Source organism: Clarias gariepinus, chromosome 24, assembly GCF_024256425.1.
Source record: "Clarias gariepinus isolate MV-2021 ecotype Netherlands chromosome 24, CGAR_prim_01v2, whole genome shotgun sequence".
In the NCBI taxonomy this organism is placed as follows: Eukaryota; Metazoa; Chordata; class Actinopteri; order Siluriformes; family Clariidae; genus Clarias; species Clarias gariepinus.
This window is the reverse complement of record NC_071123.1, coordinates 18,944,664-18,971,627: the sequence shown is the minus strand read 5'-3', so window position 1 is coordinate 18,971,627 and position 26,964 is coordinate 18,944,664. Positions and strand designations below refer to the sequence as shown.

The window sequence follows — 26,964 nt, the reverse complement described above, 5'->3', positions numbered from 1 at the left end:
TCACTGTCTATTAAAGACATGCTCAAGCCCAGTGTTTTTCACTTGTATGAAACATACCTTATAACTCTCAATCTGTTTTCTAGTCCATGAACTTGTGAAAATATTTCTATAAAATTACAGGGATGTCAATCAAAAGATTGATGCTATCTAGTCTAGTAATCGGTGTTGTTTTAAGCTCTTAAAGAAAATCTGCCAAATACAACAAGGGCAACATTTTTCGTGAGCATTTTAAATGTTCTGCATGGCTGCATCCATCATTTTTCATTCCTCACTTGTTTTTGTGTACCTCTTGGAAAAGATGTTACCAGGTGTACATTGTGCAACCCAAAATAAAATCTAAAGGTTGATTGTTGCACTATGGAACATTTATCATTAAATAATGAAGGATTTTTGTTCGTTTTTCACAGTAGTGAGACCCTTCATTACTGACAAATGTTGCACTGATGTTATCGTCCTTCGCGTTGTCAGTTGTTACTACGACAGAAATTTCTTTTGGTATTTTGGTGCCGAATGGCACGTGGACGGTTACTCCCCACCCTGGAGATATTTCCATCGTTTATGTGGCAGTTACTTAAAGGGTTGGGCTGCCCGCTCAACGCCCACATGTCATTTACACACTACAGAAAAACTTCAGAGAGACAATTAGCCTAACCTGCATGTCTTTGGATGATGGGAGGAAACTGGTGTACCTGGAGGAAACCAACTGAGTATGGAGAGAACATGCAAACTCCATGCACACAGACCGAAGGCGGGAATCGAACTCAGACCCTGGAGGTGCAAAGGGACGACTAACCAATAGGCCACCATGCCACTCTACAACACTAATAAGGTGAAACTCTCCAATCTTGGTACATTTACATTTGGGTATTTGGCAGACGCTCTTATCCAGAGCGACTTACATTTTATCTCATTACACATCTGAGCAGTTGAGGGTTAAGGGCCTTGCTCAAGGGCCCAACAGTGGCAACTTGGTGGTTGTGGGGTTTGAACCTGGGATCTTCCAAACCGAAGTCCAATGCCTTAACCAGTAAGCTACCCCTGGCCCCAAATTAAGAGCAAATGAAGTTACATGTTACATTATGGACATCAACTGGTTCAACCACAGCTTCAATAAGTTCTTTGCTTGGACATCTGTGTGCACTACGTATTATTTTTTTGTCTCTATAGACAAATACATGGTCAGACTTACCACTGCTGGCGAGGGCACATGAATACTGGCCACGGATCGAGGTCGAATGTGATTGGCCAGGTGGCACAACACAACACCGTCCATCAAAGCAGCACCCACATCATCAGGCAGCAAAACCTTTAACCGTGACTCCAGATTCTGCAAAACAACAAGTAGACACACATCTATGATCATTTATAATTAAGGATTATACAGTATTAGTCATAACAAAGTGATTCCAGGAATCTACAACATAATAAAATCCTACAGTATTATGTGTCGACATTTATACCAGCTAACACTCTTTATGTGTCAGCCTTGCCAAACAAAGGAGCAATGATTAACAGGCGTCCAGACATCACTTAGTGAAAACCAATCAATTCTGACTTTTAAGAACTAAAATAGATTTTTAAGACTTCACAAGAGCCGTGTATTTCATGGTATAGTATGTTTCCATAACGGGCAAATTTGGAACTTTTTTTAAATTATTTAAATATAAGCATAAACACAGCAATTAGAAAAGACCATTTATTTTACAGATGTTTCATATTTCACTTGGGTTAGAGGTCGTTATTTGAACAAGACATCTAAGATGAGGTCCTTCTTATTTCGAGAATTTCAAGCACTATATTGTACATTGTACGGTACATGTATCCCATGGTATAAGCAAATAAATTAACACACGCGCACACACACACACACACACACACACACACACAGAGCTAGATTTAAGCTCTTAAACACTTCAGGAACCTTAAGCCTCTCTAATTAAAAAATAAATAGATAAATAAATAAATAAACAAAAATAATTAGGGATAAGTGCTGGAAATTAGGCCTGATAGTCTTGTACATTGTAGAGTGTACAGTCCTGAAATTTAAGAAGGACCTACACAGGAAGTTTGTTGCCTTAATGGCTCCTCTGAAGGACATGGTGTTGTTAAAACTGGTGTTGTTAAAACTGGAGACTCAAAATAGTCTACACACACAAAGGGTGTAGGTGTGCAGGGCTCTCATTATGGAGACCTGTTTAGAAGCATGACAACATAAGCAAGCAATTCTGTTGCATGGACATGCTTTGAACACGCCTGCGTTTCCACAGTATTCCTTTAGACAGATTTGTTACAGAGCCAGTGATGTTTTTTCCCCCAGGTCACTTTTCTGATGTACTGTCAGATCCTTTGTTTCCTTCATGACCCTGATTTTGAAAAGCTAAAATGGTAGTTATGAGTATGCAGGGGTGTCCCTTGTCTTCATTGGTGTTTAGGTGGTATATGTTAAAATAACATCCTGTAGTATCTTACTTTGACATATACCTCCTGCACTGTTTGCTGATGACATAACAGTAATTGGCCTCATCAATGACAACGACGAGACCAACTACAGGGCAGAAGTAATGCACTTGGCCGAGTGGTGTGCTGACAATCACCTGCTCCTGAACACCAGTAAGACCAAGGAGCTCATTGTGAACTTCAGAAGGAGAGGAGGTAACACACACACCCCTGTCTACATCAATGGGACAATGGTCGAACGTGTTACTAACTTCAAGTTCCTAGGGATACACATTTCTGAGGACTTAACCTGGTTCACTAATACCTCCAGTCTCCTCAAGAAAGCTTCCCAGCGTCTCTTCTTCCTGACATTACTGAGAAAGAATCACCTTTCTATAGACATGATAAACAATTTCTATCATTGTGCAGTAGAGAGCATCCTAACCAGCTGTATTACAGTCTGGTACGGTAACTACTCTGTTTCGGACCGTAAATCAGATACACAATATTACCATTTCTCTTAAACATTGTTCACAAAGCAGTGTAAATGTGTGATAGTGAACGCTTCTGCTTTGCTGAGATAATCCATCCCACCTCACAGGTGTGCCACATCAAGATGCTGATCTGACATCATGAGTAGTGCACAGGTGTACCTTATACTTACTGCCCACAATAAACGGCCACCCTGGAATGTGCAGTTTTGTCTCACAGCAAAATGCCACAGATGCCACAAGCATTGAGGGAGCGTGCAATTGGCATGCTGACAGCAGGAATGTCAACCAGATCTGTTGCTTGTGCATTGAATGTTCATTTCTCCACCATAAGCCGTCTCCAAAGGCGTTTCAGAGAATATGGCAGTACATCCAACCGGCCTCACAACCGCAGACCACATGTAACCACACCAGCCCAGGACCTCCACATCCAACCGGTTCACCTCCAAGATCGTCTGAGACCAGCCACTCAGACAGCTGCTGAAACAATTGGTTTGCATAACCAAACAATTTCTGCACAAACTGTCAGAAACCGTCTCAGGGAAGCTCAACTGCATGGTCGTTGTCCTCATCGGGGTCTTGACCTGACTTCAGTTCGGCGTAACAGACTTGAGTGGGCAAATGCTCACATTCGATGGCGTCTGGTTGGAGAGGTGTTCTCTTCACGGATGAATCTCGGTTTACATTGTTCAGGGCAGATGGCAGACAGCGTGTGTGGCGTCGTGTGGGTGAGCGCCTTGCTGATGTCAATGTTGTGGATCGAGTGGCCCATGGTGGTGGTGGGGTTATGGTATGGGCAGACATCTGTTATGGACGAAGAACACAGGTACATTTTATTGATGGCATTTTGAATGCACAGAGATACCGTGATGAGATCCTGAGGCCCATTGTTGTGCCATACATCCATGAACATCACCTCATGTTTCAGCAAGATAATGCACGGCCTCATGTTGCAAGGATCTGTACACAGTTCTTGGAAGCTGAAAATGTCCCAGTTCTTGCATGGCCAGCATAATCACCGGACATGTCACCAGTTGAGCATGTTTGGGATGTGCTTGACCGGCGTATACGACAGCGTGTACCAGTTCCCACTAATATCCAACAACTTCGCACAGCCATTGAAGAGGAGTGGACCAACATTCCACAGGCCACAATTGACAATCTGATAAACTCTATGCGAAGAAGATGTGTTGCACTGCATGAGGCAAATGGTGGTCACACCAGATACTGACCGGTCGAGTCCCCAGACCCCCAAAAAAGCAAAAAACTGCACATTCCAGGGTGGCCTTTTATTGTGGGCAGTATATGTGCAGTGACAATAAAGTTGAATCTAATCTAATCTGTCTTCACCAGTTTGTCTTTTTTGCATAGTGCATCAAGGTGCCATTTGTTTCCTAGGTAAGGGATGCACAAGGACCCAGCAGTCCACATGATGTAAAAAGGAAAACAGGATTCATTAGACCAGGCCATCTTTTTCAATTGCTCCATGGCCTGGGGTTAGCATAGTATAGTCACCATAGGATCAGTTTCCAACAAACAGCCCCATACACACTAAGCTGCCTTGCACTAAGTGCTCTAGCATGCCCTGGGTTCATTTTTTCAGCAATTTATGCTACCGTAACTCTTCTATGAAATCCTTTGCTCAGCAGTGAGCCACAAGAGCATCCAACAAGACATGCTGTTTTGGACATGCTCTGAGAATTTAGCCCTCAATAAAGTTTTTTCCAGTTTTCAACACATCTACTTTGAAAAAACTTTAAACACATCTTTGTTAACTGTTTACTGGCCGCCATATGTTATCCCTTATCAGGAATGTCTTTAAAATGAGATAGACAATGTTATGCATGTCATCTCAGTGCTTTTAATGATATGGGTTAAAGGCCCAATCCTACACAGGGTTGAGGGAAAAGTCATTTTTGCAGATGTCCCAATCTTCATTCTAGGTCTCAAAAATGCTTATGGCAATATTGACAAACTATTTTCTTGGGATTGCACTGTAACTTGGCCTCCATCCAAATAGAATGGGATTGGTTATGTCAACAATTACAGTCTACGATCTTATGACTAGCCCCATTGTGTAACTGTTTACACATTCTAAGAGGCATGTCTCTTCTTCAGAATCTATTCCTCCAAACATTTTTGGTGTGATGCTTCCAATTATTCTAGCTCCAACTTGCTTAACTATGGTAATATATGGGAACTTGTACACAATGTGACTTTAGTGAGCATTATATTATATGTAATAACAAATTAGACATGAACCGTGTACTAACTACTACCTGGCGTAACTAAACAAACATAGAAACATCATCCACCCAGATACTGTACAATGTTTTTTTTTTCTACAATCCGGCCATTTCTTTGACTACTTATCTGCTGATGTTAAAATTGTGTCTTCCACTGGGATGCGCACATTGTTTCATCACACTTAAACACACTCACACACTCATTCACACACTACGCTAATTAGCCTAATCTACATGCCTTTAGACTGTGGGAGAAAACTGGAGAGGAAACCCAACAAGCACAGGGAGAACATGCAAACTCCATGCACAGAGATGAGAATCAAACTTGGCCAGAGATCGAACCTGGACCCTGGAGGTGCAAAGTGACAGTACTAGCCCCTAAGCCACTGTCCCCGCCTGCTCGTTTAATCACGAGAAAAATATACCAAAATTAAGTTTATTTCTTTAAGGATATATATAAAAAAAATCATTATTTCATTCATTCATAATTTCAGGATTAGATCACACATTTTAGAGATATTATATAAGCTTTATTGGTGGGGAATTTGTGTTTAATTTCTGTGATTCTTTTTTTAAATTGTTTTTTAACTAGCTGACTCTAGTCATATTCAATATACTCACCACCTACAATACCGCTAACTTTTGTTTGTATGATGAGCATCAATCTGGTAACCACAACATAAACCAGCTTAGGGTATAATCTAAATGTTAATCAGAGACCTGCTGTTTTGGAGATGCCCTGACTCGTTTGTTTCTCCATTACAATTTGGCCCTTGTCAAACATGCTCATATCCCTGAGACAAATGCTTGCCCATTTTTTCTTCTTTTAACATATTATTTTAAGAACTTACTGTTCTACCTAATATCACAGGTTCCATGGTAACGAGATAAATTACCCCTTTTATTATTCACATTACCCCTCAGTGGATTTAATGTTATGTCTAATCCAGTGGTGTCAAAAATATTCACATTCATTACTTGGGTAAAAGTATAGATACTAGGGTTTAAAAAGACTTCTTTAGAAGTTGAAGTATCAACTCAAGCTTTCTACTCAAGTAAAAGTGTAAAAGTACTGGTTTCAAAACTACTTAAGGTATAAAAGTAAAAGTAACAAGAGGGGGAAAAATCATTAAGGATAAAAGCTTAGGATAAAATGTGTTGTTGTTTTTTTGTTGTATTTTTTAACGGCCATAGTGATTTGGGATACTGTATATGGCAATTGAAAAAGAATGCATTTTAGTACAATGGAAATACATTAAAGAACCATATATGTGTACTACTGAGCATTAACATGTTTTATGGAGAAGAAGATATGATAACTAGTTCCCTATAAGTATTTAAATGGTGCAAAAAGTCAAACTTCAGAGGCGTGTCATCGGTAACCTTTATTGGAATGTAATTGTACATCCAAGCTTAGCTGCAGGAATCTGTGAGGGCAACATAAAAGAAAATTAGTGTAGGAGTGGCTATGGGCAGGCTTAGTAACAGTTACCCTTGTATGGTTGTCTACAATAAACATTAGTGCCGTCAGAATGAATGATTAATACAAGAGATTAATCAAAAAACGTCTACTTATCACAACCTTATCAACCGAAAATGCTAATTTATTCAAACGTCCTTGCTGGAGTGTGTGACGTGACGTCATGCGCAGGTGCGATGAATTGCGTACCAACCAATAGGGTGTCGGAATGGTATGTTTATACTTCTCATCCAACCACAATCAAATTCGCTCCATCCGGATGGCATGATTTATCCGGATGTTTTTTTTTGTTTGTTTGTTTTTTGAATGACAAGCTAAAATTAAATAGGAGTTTTTTTTTAAATGTAAGGAGTAGAAAGTACAGATAATTGCGTGAAAATGTAAGGAGTAGAAGTAAAAAGTCTTTAAAATAATCACTCCAGTAAAGTATACTGTAGATACCCAAAATGTCTACTTAAGTAGGGTAACGAAGTATTTGCACTTAGTAACTTGACATCTCTGGTCTAATCAGCGTAAACAATATAAAATAAGTGCCTACAAATTATATAAAACAGATCTATAAGGCATTTATAGTTTTGGGATTACTGGAAGAATGGAAAATGTCCATAACATTAAAGCAAATGGCATTGCATGTGTAAGTTACTGAAAATGTAGGCTTCATGTTGCATTTTAAAAGTGTAATGCTTTGGTATACTTATTTATTTTCGGTTCCTGCACTATTCTAAATTAAACTGATCCTATGTTTGTTTTTTTTGTTTTTTTGTAATCAATTAATAAGGATGGATTGCGAAGCCTTTGGATATACTATACTATACTACGAATACTATGCTTATGGTTTACATAAGCTTCATTGTGTCTTACCAAGCTTGTTAAAAGGAAAAAGAAAATAAACCAAGGAGTGTAATCCTTCACGTTACATCTGGGTTCACAGGAAAGGAAACGTCTTTGTTCCCAGTTGATTCATATGTGGCAGGATGCCCACACGGATGTTGGAGACTTGTTCTCTTTAAAAGTTACAGCTATGTTTTTTGAATGTGTATAAAAGATAATAAATTAACTGGTCATTTGAGACACCAAATCAGATAAGCTGTGTAAAACACAATCAATCCGTTTCCCATCTGTGATGCAGATATATTCAACATCCTAATTCTCTGTAACTCTTTGATGAATCGTTTCTCAGAGCTACAAATAAGTCATCACCTTTTTGTTGTGGTGGCCTTACTGGTTCTTTTGTCCTTTTTTTTTATTTTATGTGCAATTTGTTTTTTAAATGAGTCTAATTATAACACACCCACTTTGCTATTGACTTACGTATGATGGGAGGACACACTTTTCTATGCAGACATGACACGTAGCGTCGCGTGATGCAAATGTGCACCATTTATATACCTACTGTTTAGTGGATTCGTTCTTTTCACCACTTACTGTACATCTCATCTTAGATAAGAACTGTAGCAAATGTTTTTCTTTAGAAACAATATAGCATTTGACTATAGATGAATTAATTAAGACAAAAAGAAACTAAACCAGTAATGTAGATTTAGAGGCAGAACATTACCTGCACTAAATTCTGTAAAACAATGTCAGCTATGAAACACAGCAATCCACAGGAAACATAATATGGTGCATATTTTCCCCAAAGTGGCTTTGTATGTAATTTTTAGCATAAAACCAACTATCCATTCAAACTGGTCATTCCAACATTGTTTTGGGACTGCTGACCTGCCGCAGGAGCTGTATCTGTTCCATTTCCTCTCTGAGATGCTCCATCTTTCTCCTCATCGTGAAGCTGGGGTCTGTCGAGCCAAGCTCCTGGCGACTGCTCCGGGAAAACGCTGTAACATGGTTTACAAAAAGTGAAGTGAAATGCTGTTTAATGCATGAAATAATCTTAAATATTAATAAATTATTCAAATAAAGGAATTTACACAGAAACTATTGGTTGCTTGGGGGAAGTATGACAATTTCTTTTCATTTTGTGAAAAAACATGCACTGGCAAAAATGTACAGAAATATGTAAAAGTCAGTGCTCCGTCTTTTCATTAATTAATTATTTTGCGTGTGTGTATGTGTGTAAAATTTTATAAAAATAATTTTATCATAGAGAGCTATTAGCCGACGGCCTTAGCCCGAGCGGCTTAAATTTTTATATCATTATACATCTAAGCAGTTGAGGGTTAAGGGCCTTGCTTAAGTGCAACGGCAACTTGTTGGTGCTGGCGTTTAACCCTGGGACCAACCAATCAGTAGACCAACACCTTAACTAATGAGCTACTCCTGCCCCAGGGTCTTTTTATAAGGCAAAATACAACCTCAGACGAACAAGAAAATATTATTTCTTTTTCACTGTTTATTCAACTATTATATATATATATATAAAATCAGCACTCCCATGGTTCAGCATCTTGTACATCTACACTTAGCAGCAATGAAGTAATGCAATAAAGTTGCCACCTTAAGCAACTTGATGTAATCGTTTCCTGTACGACTATCAGTCTCTTACAACGTTTTTGATCTGTTCTTCTTTACAACATTGCTTCAGTTCATTGAGGTTTTTGGACAACCGCTTATGCACAGCTCTGTTTAAGTCCTGCAAAAGCATTTCAATTGGGTAGAGGTCTGGACATTGACTGGGTCATTCGGTGAAAAATGATATATAGTATGTTGCTTATCGATGCAATACCTGTTACAATTAGAATATTTTTACACACACATGCAATTTTTTTAATTAATTAAGTAATTAATTAATTAATTTAATTAAAATAGGGCCACTAACCGTTGCACTTGACTGTATACTGTGTGGGGAAAAAGTCCAGAATTATGTGCCTTTTTCCTTACATAATATGAATATTTCCTATGTATTTTGGACCCAAGAAGGCTTTATAACGACCAACTGATGACTGAATAGAACTTCCCTTGTTAAAGACTATTTTGTTAGGCAACTCCCCATGACTAAAACTCCTACTTCGGTGCAACCCAAAGCTCCCCTGTGTTCATGTAAATGTTTGTTGAACCTGTTGCCCCAGTAAAAAAAAATATGGAATAATATTGTTGTGCGTTAGATAACATCAAGCATTCACTTATGGGGACTGACACAATATTAGGCAATGTTTTTAGGGTTATGGCTGAAAGGTTTTTATATAAAAACGTTATATAAATAAGAAGCTCCTTAACCTTATGAATTATCCTATGCAATTATAATTCAATGCAGAGTGTATTATTTGAGCCAACACATAATCGATAATATATCATATCTCTCATTGTGCATTCTGCACAGATATTGTACGTCTGATCTGTTCTGCACACCATCATAATTTCCCTGCTCTGACATCTCACTGAGGGCAGAAGTGTTAAGTTCTGTCATTAAGGAATAAACTTGGGACCATTGAATAAAGAGAAAGAAATGCTGATGCATCCTGGCATTCGAACAACATAAAAACAGGAAAACACCATCTACGATGGGAAGTTCTATTTTTTGTCACACCTTCCTTAGAATTTTCAAAATATGATGAGGAGCAGATAATGAACAATGCAAAAGCTAACCTTTGAACTACAAGGAATGGCACAGTGCCACAGATGCTATTATGGACCACTAGGTCATGACGAGAGCAACAGCAATGTTTTGTTCAATCGTTTAGAACTGGGTTCCACAGAACCTCCCAAACAGGTTGCATTTTAATTAAATAAAACAAACACATTAAGAAAGGATTATGGCTTTCTTTTATGATTAATCTTACTCACTAGTGCAGGCTGGTCTGAGGTTTTTAATATTTCTTGGAAACATCAATATCCATGGTGCATGTTGCTTGGTGCACATTAAATAATTTTTTTTGATGGGTTTCATTAAAATGACAAGAGAGAGTTTACAGTGACTTAACCTTTTGCACCATAGAAACTTATAAGTGCCTAGTGTAGGTGTGCCAAAGTCTATCAAGAAAGAGTTTGCTAGCTGACTTTTATTTCAACCAAAATGTAGCCACACCTGAAAGTTGCTTGAAAGCCAAGATCATCCAATTGAACAAATAGAACCGTGTGTGGTTTCGTCTTGCTTAATATTAGACAGACCTGGCAACTGTTCATTAGAAATGCGCTATTCTACTTCTAGGAAATTATACCAAATGGTGCCTGAAGAGAGGCTGGAGAATTATCAGCGGCACTTAAAACATCACCTGTTCCCTGACATTAATGCTTGCCTGGGGCGAGCCAATGTTTAAGAAACTGGAATCCCTTGTATAGTTGTCTGAGCAATATAAATTTAATAAGCTTGTTTTCTCCCAAACATATGCCTTGATAATAGCGTGCAAAATTCTAACCGCCAGTCATGTAACATGTTCAGTGCACCGTTGGTAGAAACGAAAGAGACTGGGTGCAGACAGCTGCGCAGAACGTAGGACTGATCAGCTTGTCAGAATAGCTTTTTTTGACAGATGAACAATGACAACACGGATATCTAAAAAATTAAGATGTGCAACCTAGCCGAAATTGCTAAATATGTTACCTTTCAGTGCTTAGGATAAAAAAGTTGAATGTAAAAGTGCATTCAATGGCTGTCAAAGTCTATCAAAAAAGAGTTTGCCAGCTGACTTTTATTCTAACCAAAATGTAGCCAAACCTAAAATAGCTTGAAAGCCAAGATCATCCATACATAGAATGTCAAAAAAATCATAGTGGATAAACTTACACAGCTATACAATAAATAGTGGGGCAGCTAGAAATAGCTAGAGTTATGGAGTAGAAAATGATAAATCTGTGTCTGAGATCGCAAGTCAGCTTAAGCATTGTCACAGTTATGGAGACTCAGTGGAACAGTTAGTTATTTGTTTAAATAAATAAACGGTCTTCAAATGTAAGGTGAGGCGTGAAACACCTGAAGAGGCTGTTGGAATGAAAAGAGACAGAAAATTGTTTAGATACATACACAGACAGACAGACAGATAGATAGATAGACAGATAGATAGATAGATAGATGGATGGATAGATAGATAGATGGATGGATGGATGGATGGATGTACACTACCGCTCAAAAGTTTGTGATCAGTTGCAGTGAACAGTCAGTTGTTATTTTAAGACACAAAGGTCAAATGTTCTGGAATAGCTCTTGCAAGAACAGTATTGTCAAGTGCATTTGCAAAACCCATCAAGCTCCATGATGAAACTGGCTCTCATGAAGACCTTCCCAGTAAAGCAAGACCAAAACTTTCCTTTGCTGCAGAGAAGTTCATTTAGAGTCACCTGCCTCAGAAATCACCAATTAACAAACAGCACCTCAGATTAGGTAATTAGGCGTTACAAAGGCTTTACAGAGCAGAAGCAGCAGATACATCTCAATATCGACTGTTTAGAGGAGATTACTGCATATTTTAGACGCCTTTAGAATTGTTTTACAGTGTAGAAATAAATAAAAATCAGGAAAGGCCATAGGATTGGAAAGTGTGTAAAAACTTTTGGCCGTATACATTATATAGAAATCAATCTGTCCTACAACTCAAGCATGATGTGTCCCAATGCCAAGTGAGCAGCATCACATGAAGTTGTATTATTCTGTGGTGTACATTTCGGGTTTCTCATCACTTCTTCAAATCGACTCCCCTTTTTGCAGGATCAGCATCCCAACAATCCATGTGTATCCTCTTTTTTATTTATTCGAAATGTTACCATTGGATTTTAAAAATGTATTAAGGAAGAAAGTTAAGGTGTACCCATATAAGTAATGTGTGCTGTGATGTACTGTATGTAGACTGATAACAGAAATGATGCAGGAATGATGAATGATTATGTACACTATTGGGTAACCATTTCCTTATATTGACCTATAATTTCAGTGGTAGGCCCCTCTGGCTGACCACTTCTCTTTTTCATGAACAGTTTGACATCATAGTTGAACAAATAACGTAATTAAAATCATAAAGAACCTGTAACACATAAGAGTATACGGTAGATCATTACAGGATACATGACTCATGTATAATAATCTCTCAGATGTTGCACATGATGTTTGTGTTCTTTTAATGGGTAAAATATAATACTAAAATATACTATAAATACTAAATATAGTATATGTACAAAAAAAAATCAATTTACTTATAAATGGACATGGAACGTACCCAGAATTACAGAACGACATGTATATATTCATCTGTAAATTATGATATACATATGCTCCAATCAGTAATGTTATGTCCACCTGCCTAATATTGATTAGGCCTCAACCTTTTGCTGCAACAGCCCTGACCCGTTGAGGCATGTAGCTACTCCAATAGACCTCTGAGGGCGTGCTGTGGTATTTGGCACCAAGCCGTCAATCGCAAATCCTTTAAATCCTGCAAGTTGCAAGGTGGGGCCTCTATTGATCAGACTTGTTTTAGAAGCGAATGTTCACTTGCTACCTACCAAATCCAACCTACTTCAAGGTGCCATGGCAACAAAACGATAAATGTTATTCTCATCACCAGTTAGTGGTCATAATAGTGTTATTGCTAAAAGATATATACACCTTATTCAATTATCTTTCTTCATTTTTGTTGTTTTCAACAATGTAAATTATATGGAATTATTTATTCAACGAAAATGCACCAAATAACGCAGAAAATGTTTTACTTTTTGCTTTAATGGCAGCTTTGCACACTCTTGGCATTCTCTCAGCCTCATGAGGTCGTCACCTGGATTGGTTTTCCAATAATCTTGAAGGAGTTCCAAAAGTTGTGAGTACTTGTCGGCTGCTTTTCCTCTACTTTCCAGTTCAACTCATCCCAAACCATCTCAGTTGGATTTAGATCAGATGATTGTGGTCAAGTTATCTGATGTAGCACTTGATCAATGTCCTTCGTGGATAAATAACTCTTGCATAACTTAGTGGTGTACTTTAGGTCACTGTCCTGTTACCACGGCACCAGATAGCACGGCATGTCACTGCAAAGGGCTGTAGTAGCCATGCTGATTAAGTGTCTCAAGTGTTTTAACTGACTCACAGTCTCCCGTGAACAGTTGATGTTGAAACACACCATATTGCCTAAAGTATTTGCTCGCCTGCCTTCACATGCATGTGAACTTGAGTGACATTCAATTCTCAAGTCATCGGGTTTAATATGATGTTGGTCCACCCTTTGCAGCTATAATAGCTTCAACTCTTCTTGGGAAGGATTTCCACAAGGTTTAGGAGTGTGTTTATGGAGATTTTTGACCACTCTTCCAAAAGCGCATTCATGAGGTCAGACACTGATATTGGAGGAGAAGGCCTGTCTCGTAGTCTCTGCTCTAATTCAAACTAAAGGTGTTCTATCGGGTTGAGGTCAGGACCTTGCTTTCTGCACTGGTGTGCGCATGTTGGAACAGGAAGGGGACATCCTCGAACCTTTCCCACAAAGTTGGGAGCATTCAATTTTCCAGAAAGGTGAGTAAATACCTTTGGCAATATGGTGTATGTCTGCCTTTTGAACTCCAAGAATCATTTATGTAAATCGTCGGATCCTTTTTCCTTTCCTGGCACAGTCCTCATGAGAGTCATTTTCACTATAGCATTTGATGGCTTTGACGATTGCACTTGGGCATAAATTCAAAGTTCTTGAGTATTTTTGAATAGACTGACGCTCATTTCTTAAGATAATTATGGAATGCCTTTTCTTTTTACATAACTTAGTGCTTCTTTCCAAAAACAACTGATGGTCTAAAGCAGTGGTCCCCAACCTTTTTTGCGGCACAGACCGGTTTCATGTAATACAATATTTTCACAGATCAGCATAGAAACTGCTAAAAACTAAATTGCCTTGTTGTTAATATCAGTAGACTCATTTATCTGAATTGTGTACCACAGTGAGTTGTAAATCCTCTCCGGCAACTATCTCAATGTCCTCTGCTATACCCTCAGTTTGCCTAGTGATGGTGCTAGTTAAAAGAGGAAGCATCTTTTGATTGTTTTTGTGTGCCAAGAGGTCATCAAAGCTAAATGTAGCCACTTTGGAGAGTCTAAAATCTAAAACAAATTCTGGGTTGCTTAACAGTTTTTACTATGTTATTCCATATAAGTTAGACATTTTATTGCCTTTTATGCTCTTTCATCTATAATAATATAGTCTTTTAATACATCTTAATCTGACTCTGATCAGTTTTCAGTAAGGGTCCACTATTTGCTTACATAAATATATTAAGATAAACCTCTTTTTTTTTAGTATAAAAAAAAAAAACATGCAAACTACAAAGACCCAGTGTAGCTCTTGAGCAACACAAAATATAAAACCTTATCGTTGTCTTTGTCTTGGAAGAGACCCTAAAACCCCGAGGCTTACAGGTCAAAGTACATTACTGACAGTGAAAGTACAGTACACACTCACAAACCTGATCTCGGCTTCAGGCCAAAGACGGTCAATGTTGTGCTGAAGTCTGCAGAATGCATTCCCTCCTGCAAAAAATTAAATAAAAAAAAAAAATCACATAAAAGTTAACCAGATTTTCTATGTGCTTTAGAAATTACTCTAGCCATATAGAATCATTAAAAGTATATTAAAATAAAGTATATATTACATTACATTACATTACACAGAGCATATTAGATGACTGTCTTGATTAGGGTTGAACAAAAACTAAAAATTGTAAACATTATTTTCACACATTACAAATACGATTTAAACTGTGATTATTTAACTATTATTGGTACAATTTAGCATTTAACATATTTATCTAGACTAACAGTAAATAATGGGACAAATAATCTCATTAAAAGGTTGTTTGTTATATATATATATACATACAATAAAAAAATAAAATAAAATAAAATTATTCAAAAACACCAAAACCATTAAATTACCAATACAAAATCACTATTAAAAATGTTTGAATGCTTCGGTAAACAGATACGTTTTTAAGTTCGATTTAAAAATTTCAACACTGTGAGCTGAACAAACATGAAAAGGGAGCTTGTTCCACAGGGTGGGCCCAGACCCCGAAAAAGCACGGTCGCCTCTCCTTTCTAATCGACTTTTCGGAATTGTAAGCAGAAGTTAATCAGATGATCTAAGTGCTCTCTGTGGACAGTATGGGTGAATCAAATCATTCATATGTTGAGGCGCTTCCTCCTTGATTGCTTTAAAAACAAATAAAAGGATTTTAAATATAACTCTATATGCCACCGGCAACCAATGTAACGAAACTAAAATCGGACTAATATGACAAGACTTCTTTGATTTAGTCAAAAGTCGTGCTGCAGCATTTTGAACCAACTGCAGACGAGCTAGTGCCGAGTGACAGACCCCATAATATAGCGCGTTTCCATAATCTAAGCGTGAAGAAATAAAAGTATGAATCAACGCCTCAAAGTCATTAAAAGAAAAACAGCCCCTCACTTTACCCAATATCCTCAAATGATAAAAGGACGACTTCACCACAGCTGATATTTGCTTCTCAAATTTTAAATCTGAGTCAAATATCACCCCAAGATTCTTCACATGTGATCTTATAAAGGGTGACAGTGGTCCCAAGGCGGGGGTTAAGATTTCAACAGCTGAGGGTAATCCAAATAATAAAATCTCAGTCTTGGACTCGTTTAAATAAAAAAATTTAAAAAATGTGTGGCTATCCATTTTTTTAAATCACATAAACAACCAAATAAGGGTTGCAACGATTTCGGATTTCCAAATTTTAAGGGCAGATAAAGCTGCGTGTCATCAGCGTAACAGTGATAGAAAACTCCATATTTTGGTATTATGTGGCTTAAAGGCAACATATATAACGAAAATAAAACACAGCTAAGTACAGACCCTTGCGGAACACCATACAGAAGGGGGGCTGGAGCAGTCGATGATTCATTAAAAGAAACAGAGAAGGTTCTAGAATTCATAAACGATGAGAACCATTTTAAAACGGTACCCGAAATACCAACCCATTGTTGAAGGAGCTCTAGCAAGAAACCATGATCTATTGTGTCGAAAACGGCACTAAGATCTAACAATATTAACACTGCGCAATCCCTCGAATCCACAGACATAAGCAAGTCGTTTGTAACTTTAATCAGTGCAGATTCAGTACTGTGTTTTGCACGAAAACCTGAAATATGGATAAGGATATTCTTCTTATTTAATACTTTGGAAGGGATACTTAATATCAGCACTTTGTAATATTCAAAGTTTAAAGGTTGCTGTCTTGTTATGGTTTGTTTTTCGTGAGAAAGAAGTAAAGAGAAAGAAGAAAAGAGTGGCTGGTCGGGGAATGACTGCTTGTAGTTGCTGTAACAGAAGTGATTACAGGAACAAACTTGTTTCAGAGAAGTTTCATAACATCAAAAATGATCAAACCTTAAAGTTAAACCTTATCAACTATGTGGGTTTAATTTCATGAAAAGCTTCTCACTTAGTGTGTATTTGTACTGATATGATCTCACTGTGCTTTTAAAAGATTGTTATGAAATGGATGTAACACATGTATCGCGTCTATCATATATCAAAGGTGACACCCCGGAGAAAGCAACAAGGATAACCACCCAGCGTGACAGTCTTTCCTAAAAGCATTGTGTTTTTCAATTCCATCTGCCACTCGATGTTTGTTTGTATGTTTGTTTGTTTGTTTAAATGCACACAGACACATGCACACACATATACACACATATCATCTCACCTCACAATCATTTTCAGCTGAGTTTCTTCGTGCACTTTGGCACTTGTACTAGAAAAAAAAAAGAAAGAAAAGAAAAAATAAGTATTTTCTTTATTTTTAAATGCAACCAAATATCTCACTGGAGCCTAAGCCTAAAAAATCTGAACTGCAGTAGAAAAATAACTACAAATGTGAACTCCTTGACCGCCTGGTTGAGACACGGGCTGCTTTGTTAAATGTTTACATTAATGGCAAAAGCCTTGCTTGTAATTCAGTTTTTGTTTGGATTGAATCGTTCTACAAACCAAAAACATAATATACATCATCAGTGTGACATGTACAGCAAGCAAAGAACTTTTTGCTACAGTTAACGGGGAGTTGGGAACGGATTTGCTACACCTCTTTTGTGTTTGCATGTGTCTTTGGTTTGAATCAGCACCAATAAAAACATATGAGTGCATGTCTAAGCACCTTTTAAAGCAATAAAAAAAAGTATATATGCCGTAACATTAAACTAACAACTGAGCAAGGCGTAGACCGGAAAAAGGAAAAGTTTTGCCCCATGTAACTAACACCAATCAAGCCTCGAGAAACACACCCCATCTGTCGAAATGATTTATAAAGGAATTAAAAAGCTTGCATGGCTAAACTATATACCTGCTGACAGTTACAAATGATGTCAACAGAATTTAAACTGAGATTTGGATAGGCCACTTCTTTTTGTGTTATCATATTAAAAGCATTACTGTCAGTCACCGGGCCTGAAGCGTAGCCAGGTTGGGTAACTAACAGGCTCTCACTGCGCTTGAGTGGCGGAAAAGACAAGCAAACCTCCTGCCACGAGGAATTAAAAGTGTTAACCCCCTTTGATGACACAGGTAGGACTGGACATGTGCAGTTTAATTTGCTCTGTGATGCGGCATGGCTGGCCCTCACCAGTGCATTTTCGCTTTCCACTTGGTAACGGTTGAGGATTGGAGAAGTGCTGTGAGTATAGTAAAGGTGACCTGTAACAGTTGGGATATAGTCAATAATTAAGCGCCTTAAACTTCAGTTAGCTAATACAGTTGATCAGGATGTAAGAGATCTCGCTTTATTGAAGATAAAAAGACCCTGTAATCTCATGCTTAAGCTGCTTTTTCTTTCATTTCTGCACACCTGGCGCTTGGATAAAATTCTACCACTGTTCCAATATGAATTATAAGAAAAGCTAAAACTCTGTTTTCCCAGTATCATACCATTTCATTTCAGATTGGTAGGCCAAAGGAAGTCCAGAATGAAGTCAAGCATGGGGGACAGGGCGCTTTAATGGCTAATTACGCACCTGCCGGTAGGATTATTTGCAACAACGCTCCACTGCTGAGTTTGATTTGTAATAACAAGGTAGGAGCGTTGCGTAACAGACAGATGGACGTATACCTTGAGGTAGTCCTTCCTCAGGTATTTGTGTCGTCTCCGGTCTTCGTTCTGGTTTAGGATGGGAGGAAGCTCCGGCCACTTGGGCTCGCCATCGCCATTCTCAGACTTCAAACTTCCATCGAACGAGCAGGATAAAGAAGGCTGAAGGGGAGGAGGACACCAGGATGAGTCAGACTTTTACAAACCATGTAATCAAGTGTGTGATGGCAGAGTGTCATATATTTAAGGCAATCTAAAACACAGTATGTATGTTATATAAGGGTGTGCCTTTTAGCTAGAGTGAACTATTGCACAAGACTTATTTAGGGGAGCTTTATAAATAAAATTCCTGCTGGACAGTTTATCAGGGAAATCAGTTCTCTTGTTTGGACCTGTGCTGTTTAGAATGTTGGTAATGATGAAATGTTAAACAAAAGGGATGTTGAAGAATTGTTATGATAAAATAATTATGGTGATAATGATGAGGTGATGATGAGGATGATGTGATGACAAGGGTGATGATGCTGATGATGAAGGTGGTGATGAGACCTCAGAGAAAGCGGTGTCTTCATCTGTGAGGTAGGCGTCCTTCACAAAATGCACAGACAAACAAATGGAGAAAAGAATCAACCAGGAGAAGCTGAGAGAAGCAATTGGTATAAGACATGAGTTTCGGAGAGAAAAATCAAAAAGGCTTGTAACATTTAAGCGTCTTAAAGCAGTTTTAGGGAACACGAAAATATGATGAATATGTGATAAGTATGTAACTTGAGTGAACCATACAGGCAGATTTGATCTCCTTTAACAACATGCCACCTACAAATCACTCCTGTTGTCGGCATGTGCCTAATGATCCAGCTTAACGAACAATTCAAGAAAAAGTTTTGTAGCAAAATACCTTAATAACAATCATGAGATGCTAATTAGAAAGATTTTGGTTCTCTGATAATATCCAATAATAAACTCCTAATGTTTATGAACTTGTATGTACATAGCAGTGGACGTCAGGATTAGAAGGCATTTGCATCATCCACTGAGTTTTTATCAAACCTAACATACCACCAGAAAGGTCATCACGTCACAATCCAAGTACAACTAGTCTTGTGTGCGTGAGAGTATCTGAATTGAATCGTGCGAATCTTGTGCGTCTAACACAATGATACGCAAAGCATGCTTTTGTGCACATTTTCTTATCAGATTTTCATTGCCATTACTGGAACTGTTATGGATTTGGTCACATCGGGCTCTGCTTCTAACCCATGTATACTGCTTAAAACAACAACAATAAAAATAAACACTAATTTGGTTTACAAATGCTCTGCGTTTCAGAGTCAGACTTAAGGCGTGAATTTACGTGAATTTTTGTATTTTGGTGGCTGATCATATCACTAAGGTCAGCGCTGATACATCTCACATTGCAGTGCTTACAAGACATCGCTTTACTTGGACAGTCCTCCCAGCTATAATAATGACCATGATGATAATGATGATGATGATAATCATTATTAGGTTTTTAAAAAAAAGGTTTAATATTAATTTAAGAGATATGGAATTCAATCAGCTTTGATAATTCAGATGAATAAGTCTATGTAACATGTTGTATTACATCCTAAGCGGTAATGCACCAACCAGAATTTCTGCATTTCCCACCTCAGAATGTTTGACAGACGAAGTGGGAAACTGGACAAGGTGTTTGTATACACACAGTTGCTTGAGCTCTACCTTAAAAACTTTAAAAGTTTAGGTGCTGTGAGAAACAGTGTTTTTTTACTTTGTCTTACTCTTTCTTTACAGAGTACAGACTTAACGAGTGGGCGTTTGGATCTGTCAATCATATAAATTGAGCAGAAACACAGTATTGGTGCTGATTTCATCCTTTTTATGTTATACGCATAATACAGAAAATGTGTGTGCCAAAGAAGCTACTTCTGAGGTTTATGCAACATGGAAGTGCATTTTGAAGGGATGATTTTATATGAGCTTCAAACAATAATCATTTAAAATGCAAATTATTTATATTTCTTCATGAGTATTGACCTGTAAAAATGTCAAATTCATGTTGCCATATCTTAACAATGTTGCGTTTTAGAATAATATACTTTTTCAGGTTTATGTCTTTTCATGTGAAATCTAAATTGGCCAGGTTTCATTTGGATAACAATTAAGATCAATGAATGATTTGAATTCAAATGTGTTTATTTTATCTGATAAAAATAGAAATATGCATATTTACAAAAAAAAAAAGCCTGAATCGGGTGATTAATAAGCATTAAGTATTATGTAAAACTGTGTTATATTATCCTATCTGAAAATGTACTTTTTCGCCTAGGTGAGACTCATTATCGCCAAAACCATGGTTTAGCTAATTCAATCATGCCCTAATTTTTTGTTATATGTAGCAGAACAGGTAATGCCAACCTGGTTCCTTCAGCTACCACGACAAGTATAAATCAGACTTGTGGAAAACACTGCATCACACCTCTTATAATGTTTTTTCCAGATTTTATTAATGTCTCTAAGCTCCACCTTTTCGTTTGTGGTTAACCAGCTAGCATCAGGTAACAAGAAATACATCCTGTTCTTGTTTCAATTACTGTACATTAAAGCTCTCATTACTAACCCACTTATCTTTTAAACAATAGTGGAGTGAATCATAGTACAGTGAATGTGACTGGTCACATCAACTCAGCTATTAAGCAGCATTTTGAGGGATTTGAGGGATTTAAGTTATTGCACCTTCGCAGATTCCAGATTCAATGCTCCATTTTAATAGACAGTTCATTACTGTATCATGCCTGGTGTCTCCTGAGATATATCCAGTGCGAGTTTGTTCATGAGGAGGGTCTCGGGAATACTCTTAATATTTAAATAAGAAACCCATGATGTGTTGAGAAAGAAGGAAACCTCAGCCTCATTTTGACACCAGAGTTTCCTGATACACCCTGAAAAATAACTTAGCGGTTTTATAGCATTCTCATTTCCATGAGAACTGGAGGTACCGGCTTGGATAGTGTCCATTAAAGCGCTTTAAAACAATAATTGAAATGTAGTCTGTTGTAGGATCAGGAAGAGTGAGTTATAAATAAACAGATTTTTGCAAAAATTGTAGATTTGATACTGATTTGACCTGGTGCACTCAACAGGTACAAAACTAACCTGTTCGACTTAATTTCTGACTTGGAATGATGACTCACGTTGAACTCGAAACCTTCAAAGTTAATTTAACCTGATAAAGCTCCTGGTTTGACTAAAATTCATTTTTGTTAATATTATTGGAAGTTAAATATTTTTTCTTTTCCATAGAAATCTAAAATCACACGTAGAAGAATGCAGAATATTCATGGAGTGTAGCTTTCATTGTTCTCAAGTTGCTTCGTGCTGTTTACGAGCTTGGCACCCTTGCAGGATGTCACGCTTGCTTAAGAGGTGTTTGTGTAACGATTATGGTTGATCTTTTGTTTCAACTGTGGACTGCTAAAGCTTTGAATGAACTAAGGAATATGTTAGGATTGCGGCATCTAAGCCTGTGCGTTTTGAGTAGAGAGTGAAAGAGTAAGTATTTCAAAAGCTTTGTTTTTTATACTTTCACATAAAATTTGATTGCATGTTCATCAATCCTAAATGGTATGTATAAAATTGGAAAATTGTCTTTTTTCCAAGCAATGTTGATCATTAGGGGCTGTGGATTGTATCCGTGTGTGTTTGTGTGTTTGTTTCTATGTTTTTGTGTGTGTGTGTGTGCTACCTGTCCGCACATCGCTGAAGATGTACTGGTTCCCTCATCCAATGATGCACTGTAGAAAAAAACAACACAAAGCTTCATTGTTACCAGATTCCAGATTGCATGGTTCTGCTAATATAGTGAACGTCCACACGTACAAAAAAAACTAAACAAAACAAAACAAAAAAACAAGAATAAAGTGTGCTTTTGTGTTTTTTGATCAGAATCGTTTGTTTTTTGTCGACGCTCTTGACACAGGCACGTAGCTTCCAGGAACACTACTGAACTTTTACAAAACAAGCAGCCATGCATGGCAAGGTTTGGGTTTTTGTGAACTTCACAAAAATGTTCCCGTTTTTTGGTTGCAACCACATTGTAGCTACCCCCATTAGACATTTTATCAGGAAAGCCAAAGATACAAAGGTATCTGTTCTGTGTATTTAGGCCACTGCTAATCTGATCATTCGATCAATAGAAAATAAAAAAGAAAATGAAAAGTGATTTCAGAAAACATCACAACACAATCATACTAGTAAACAGACTGATGTTTGAAGAGCAGCACAAGAACAATACCTGTGAAAGCAGCCAGGAACATTTTTTATTTAGGTAGGTGTGTACGTACCTTCTAACGGTTTGTGAGGGAGATCTTTGTTTGCTGCTTCCTCCGGAATGACTGAGAAACCTATTGAGCAGGATCACACACATGAACACACACACACACACACACACACACACACACACACACACACACATACCTCAACCAAAGTTTTACAACAATACAGTACAATTTTTTGTATATCAGCTATAACTGTGTGTGTGTGTGTGTTTGGTGTGTGTGTGTGTGTGTGTGTGTGTGTTTGTGTGTGTGTGTGTGTGTGTGTGTGTGTAACTTGTATGCACAGACCCACCCATCCCATATAACCTATATGGACAGGTATGAACAGGCACAGCATGTATTTTTTCTTTTTAGCTAACTGAATAACTGAATGCTGGCACACCCCTGTATCTCTTTAAGCAGTAATGCAAGCAGATACCATAATGCACAGGTATTAGCATTAAGGGCGGCACGGAGGCTTAGGGCTTAGTTCTATCGCCTTGCATCTCCAGGATCCGGGTTCGACTCTCGCCTCGGGGTCTGTGTGCATGAAGCATATTCTCCCTGTGTTTGGTGGTTTTCCTCCGGGTACTCCGGTTTCCTCCCACAGTCCAAAAACATGCAGATTGGCCAATTGGCATTCCCGAATTGCCCGTAGTGTGTGAATGTTGACTGGAGGTCCTACCACGTCCGTAAAATGGGAATAAATACAATGGTCACCATTGGCCTCCACAGTCCCAAGTTGGACTACTGGGGTTCTATATAGATTAACATTAAAACTTACAGCCTAAGCAGCGTCTTCACATGAGAAGGGGCGTAAGTGCTGCTGCATGGTGGTGATGGTGGAGTTACCTAACATACCCCTGTCTTAAAAAGGCATGGAAAATTACAAGTTTAAGTGATGTACCAAGTACACAAGAAACTCTCACAGCTCTGGCAGGAAGTAAGGGCAACATTAAGAGTACTGTCCCCTGTTACTGTGTGGTATTTGGGGTCACGTTTTGTGCGCCGTCTTTTGGGACATGAAATCCTGGGCCTGAAATCCTACCTGCACTCACAGCCGTGAGAACAATGCGCAAGGTAGAGGAAGTGAACAGAAAACACTACGTTGCGAAACTGTCTCCCATTATAAGCCTTCAATCTCACTGTTCATGAAATGCCGAAACAGTTTGCAAGCTGTAGTTTTTAATAATCAACTGTTGCGTTACATCTGAGTGTTAAATTTATGCTGGTCGTTAGACGACTTTTAAACTAGACTGATCACTTCTCTATTTACAGTATCTATCTATCTATCTATCTATCTATCTATGTACACAAAAACCAGTGTTCATCTGCTTGTTATGCAAATATCTTGCCAGCCAATCACACAGCAGCAACTCACGCCTTAAGACATGGTATAAGTATTTCCAGCACTGCTGTTCTACTGGGATTTCCATTCACAGCCACCCCTGAAATCATCCAGTGAGAACTTTTCTGGGTAAAAGTGCCTTTTTGATGCCAGCGGTCAGAGGAGAACAGCCAGACTGGTTTGAGCTGATGAAGACGCAACAGTAACTCAAATAACATGCTGTCACAAACAAGGTTCGCTGAATAGCATCTCTGAACATACAACACGTCAACTCTTGTATCAGATTGGCTACAGCAGCAGCAAAGGCCACACCAGGTGCCACTTCTGTTGACTAAAAACAGGAAACTGACGCTACAATTTACCAATATTGGCCTACCAAAATTGTCCAATGGAAGATTTGGAAAACATCACCTGGTTTGTTGAGTTTCGGTTTCTGTTGCAACATTTTTATGGCACGGCCAGAATTTGGCATCAATGGTACAGATGCCTGGATCAATCATTCCTTCAGGTTGGTGGTGTAATGTTGTGGGGGGATAAGTTCTTGGCCCATCTTAGGTCTGTTAGTGCTTGAGTATTTACATTTAGGCATTTGGCAGACGCTCTTATCCAGAGCGACTTACAGTTTTATCTCATTACACATCTGAGCAGTTGAGGGTTAAGGGCCTTGCTCAAGGGCCCAACAGTGGCAACTTGGTGGTTGTGGGGTTTGAACCTGGGATCTTCCAAACCGTAATCCAATGCCTTAACCACTGAGCTACCCCTGGCCCTGAGTATTGTTGCTAACCATGTGTATAGCTTTATAACGACGACATCTGAGGGATACTTCCATTAAAAATAACTTGTGACGTTATCGAAACTGACACAAAGCTGGTTCACTGTACTCGAAAGACCTCCGCAGTCACCAGATCTCAATTCTTTGTGATGTGATAGAATGGGAACTTTGCATCACAGATGTGCAGCCAATCTAGATAAAAAGTTAAAGGAATGTTTCCCATATATGCAAATGTTTGTTTTAGTGTGTGTGTGTGTTTTTTTTTTCTTTCCTGCCTATGCTTTATGGGTAGGGGAAAAAACACAAAAGGTTTATTCATGCAATTTGGTGGACGCACCCACACAAACTACGCCAAATCAGTGACACCCTGACGTCCATCAACACGAGAATGCGCACGTACACAGGCTCATGCGGGTGCGGACACATGTAATTCGGCATGCAGGATGTCACAAACACACATACACACACACGCCCATACACATGCACACACCCAGATCGCCGACTCCAAACTAATACAGATGCACTCTCTGTACCTGTGTGTTCTCCCTGCAGCCCTCCTTCTGTGGATGAGGCTTTCTGCTCTACAAATTAAAGAGCGTCTCCTGGAGTTATACAAGTATAACCAATGTCCAGCAGCGGTGGAAGGGGGGACAAAAGGAAAATATAAGAGGAAAGATAAAAGGAGTGAAAAGAGTTTTCCTTGTAAGAGGGATAAGAGTCGTTTTGGCAGCATGAGTTGTTTCAGGCAACACAACAAGCTGTTGCTATGTAACCAGTAATTAGAGAAGTCAAGGGCCTGAGGCATCAGCTGTTAGGATGGGCAGGGGAACATGTCAAACTCCAGACAGTCAGCAAAACTCAAAAAGGAATTCTTGCGAATGTGATAGTTATTTTATGTTATACATTATAAACCTAATTAAATTGGTGGAAAGTTCACAATGATAGTGACATAATGTTTTATTTCATCAATGATTTGATGAAATAAAAGAAGCAAAAACGTAAACTGACATAAACATTCAAAATCTGGTGCATGTGTGCATTTATTTGGGTCTAAATGGGTTTACCTGTTCTGTTGCTCCTGCTGCAGCAGTTGCACTGCAATCTTTCGAAGATCCAAAACCTCCTTCAGCTCATCATCTTCTTCCTCAGCAAGCTGCTCTTTCTCTGAACTGAATGTATAGAGAGAGAGAGAAAGAGAGAGAGAATGGGACTGACATGATGTCACCTTAAGTATTAAACATACCATTGTTTTAAATGTATTAATTGTCTCAGTTTTGAATAGACTTCCACTATTATTTCTTTGGAAAATGATTCAATTGCAGTATGTTGGTTGTATGAAATTCCTAAAGAAAAACCAATTCAAACCCATTGGTTGATGTTTATCTGAAAGCAGCGGCGCTCCACCTTTTTCTCAGGAAGCTTTGCCATTTTTTGGGCACCGTATGCGACATGCGCACCACACATGACGCGACACGACCGCATTGTGTTGTTTTGGTGGCTATACAAGAGCAAGAACGTGAGACTTGGGTGAGGTGATTTGCCTGTGGTAAATATTTCTGGCTACAGAACTCCATGGAACTTGAGTAATTTTGGAAAGTCGCGGGTGGCACCACTGCTTCCTGAACGCCCTCACTTCTTTGGAATATATTATAATGGCTTGTTTGATTTCACGTGTGATGCAGTCAGGACGTCGATGGACTGCTATTAAAAACCTGGGTAATCTACTAAAGGATCTCTCAAGGATCTATCCCTTTTTTATATTTCCTGTTTTTTTTTTTTTTTCTTTTTTAAATGTACTTAGTTGATTCTTATTCGGGAAGTTGTAATTTGAAACCCTCATCTAAGTAATGACTTCTTTTTTATTAACTCCAGGTCTTAAATCATTTCAGATGCTCA

General features: G+C 38.4%; 1 protein-coding gene across 5 annotated transcripts in view; it reads right to left on the bottom strand.

Moving 5' to 3' along the window:
* lrch2 (leucine-rich repeats and calponin homology (CH) domain containing 2) overlaps nucleotides 1-26,964 on the bottom strand; it is a 78,212-nt gene that overhangs the window by 10,268 nt on the left and 40,980 nt on the right. For 2 of the 5 annotated variants that reach the window (XM_053485144.1, XM_053485145.1), the window contains exons 11-19: nucleotides 26,133-26,237; nucleotides 22,976-23,035; nucleotides 22,378-22,426; nucleotides 19,182-19,220; nucleotides 18,654-18,794; nucleotides 17,256-17,303; nucleotides 14,985-15,048; nucleotides 8,376-8,488; nucleotides 1,190-1,327 (exon numbers count right to left, since the gene is read on the bottom strand). In XM_053485144.1, the coding sequence (XP_053341119.1) occupies nucleotides 1,190-1,327; nucleotides 8,376-8,488; nucleotides 14,985-15,048; nucleotides 17,256-17,303; nucleotides 18,654-18,794; nucleotides 19,182-19,220; nucleotides 22,378-22,426; nucleotides 22,976-23,035; nucleotides 26,133-26,237 (757 nt within the window). Of the gene's footprint in view, nucleotides 1-1,189; nucleotides 1,328-8,375; nucleotides 8,489-9,396; nucleotides 9,678-14,984; nucleotides 15,049-17,255; nucleotides 17,304-18,653; nucleotides 18,795-19,181; nucleotides 19,221-22,377; nucleotides 22,427-22,975; nucleotides 23,036-26,132; nucleotides 26,238-26,964 lie in introns of those variants that run through there. The other 3 variants (XM_053485146.1, XM_053485149.1, XM_053485147.1) reach the window with 2 other exon arrangements.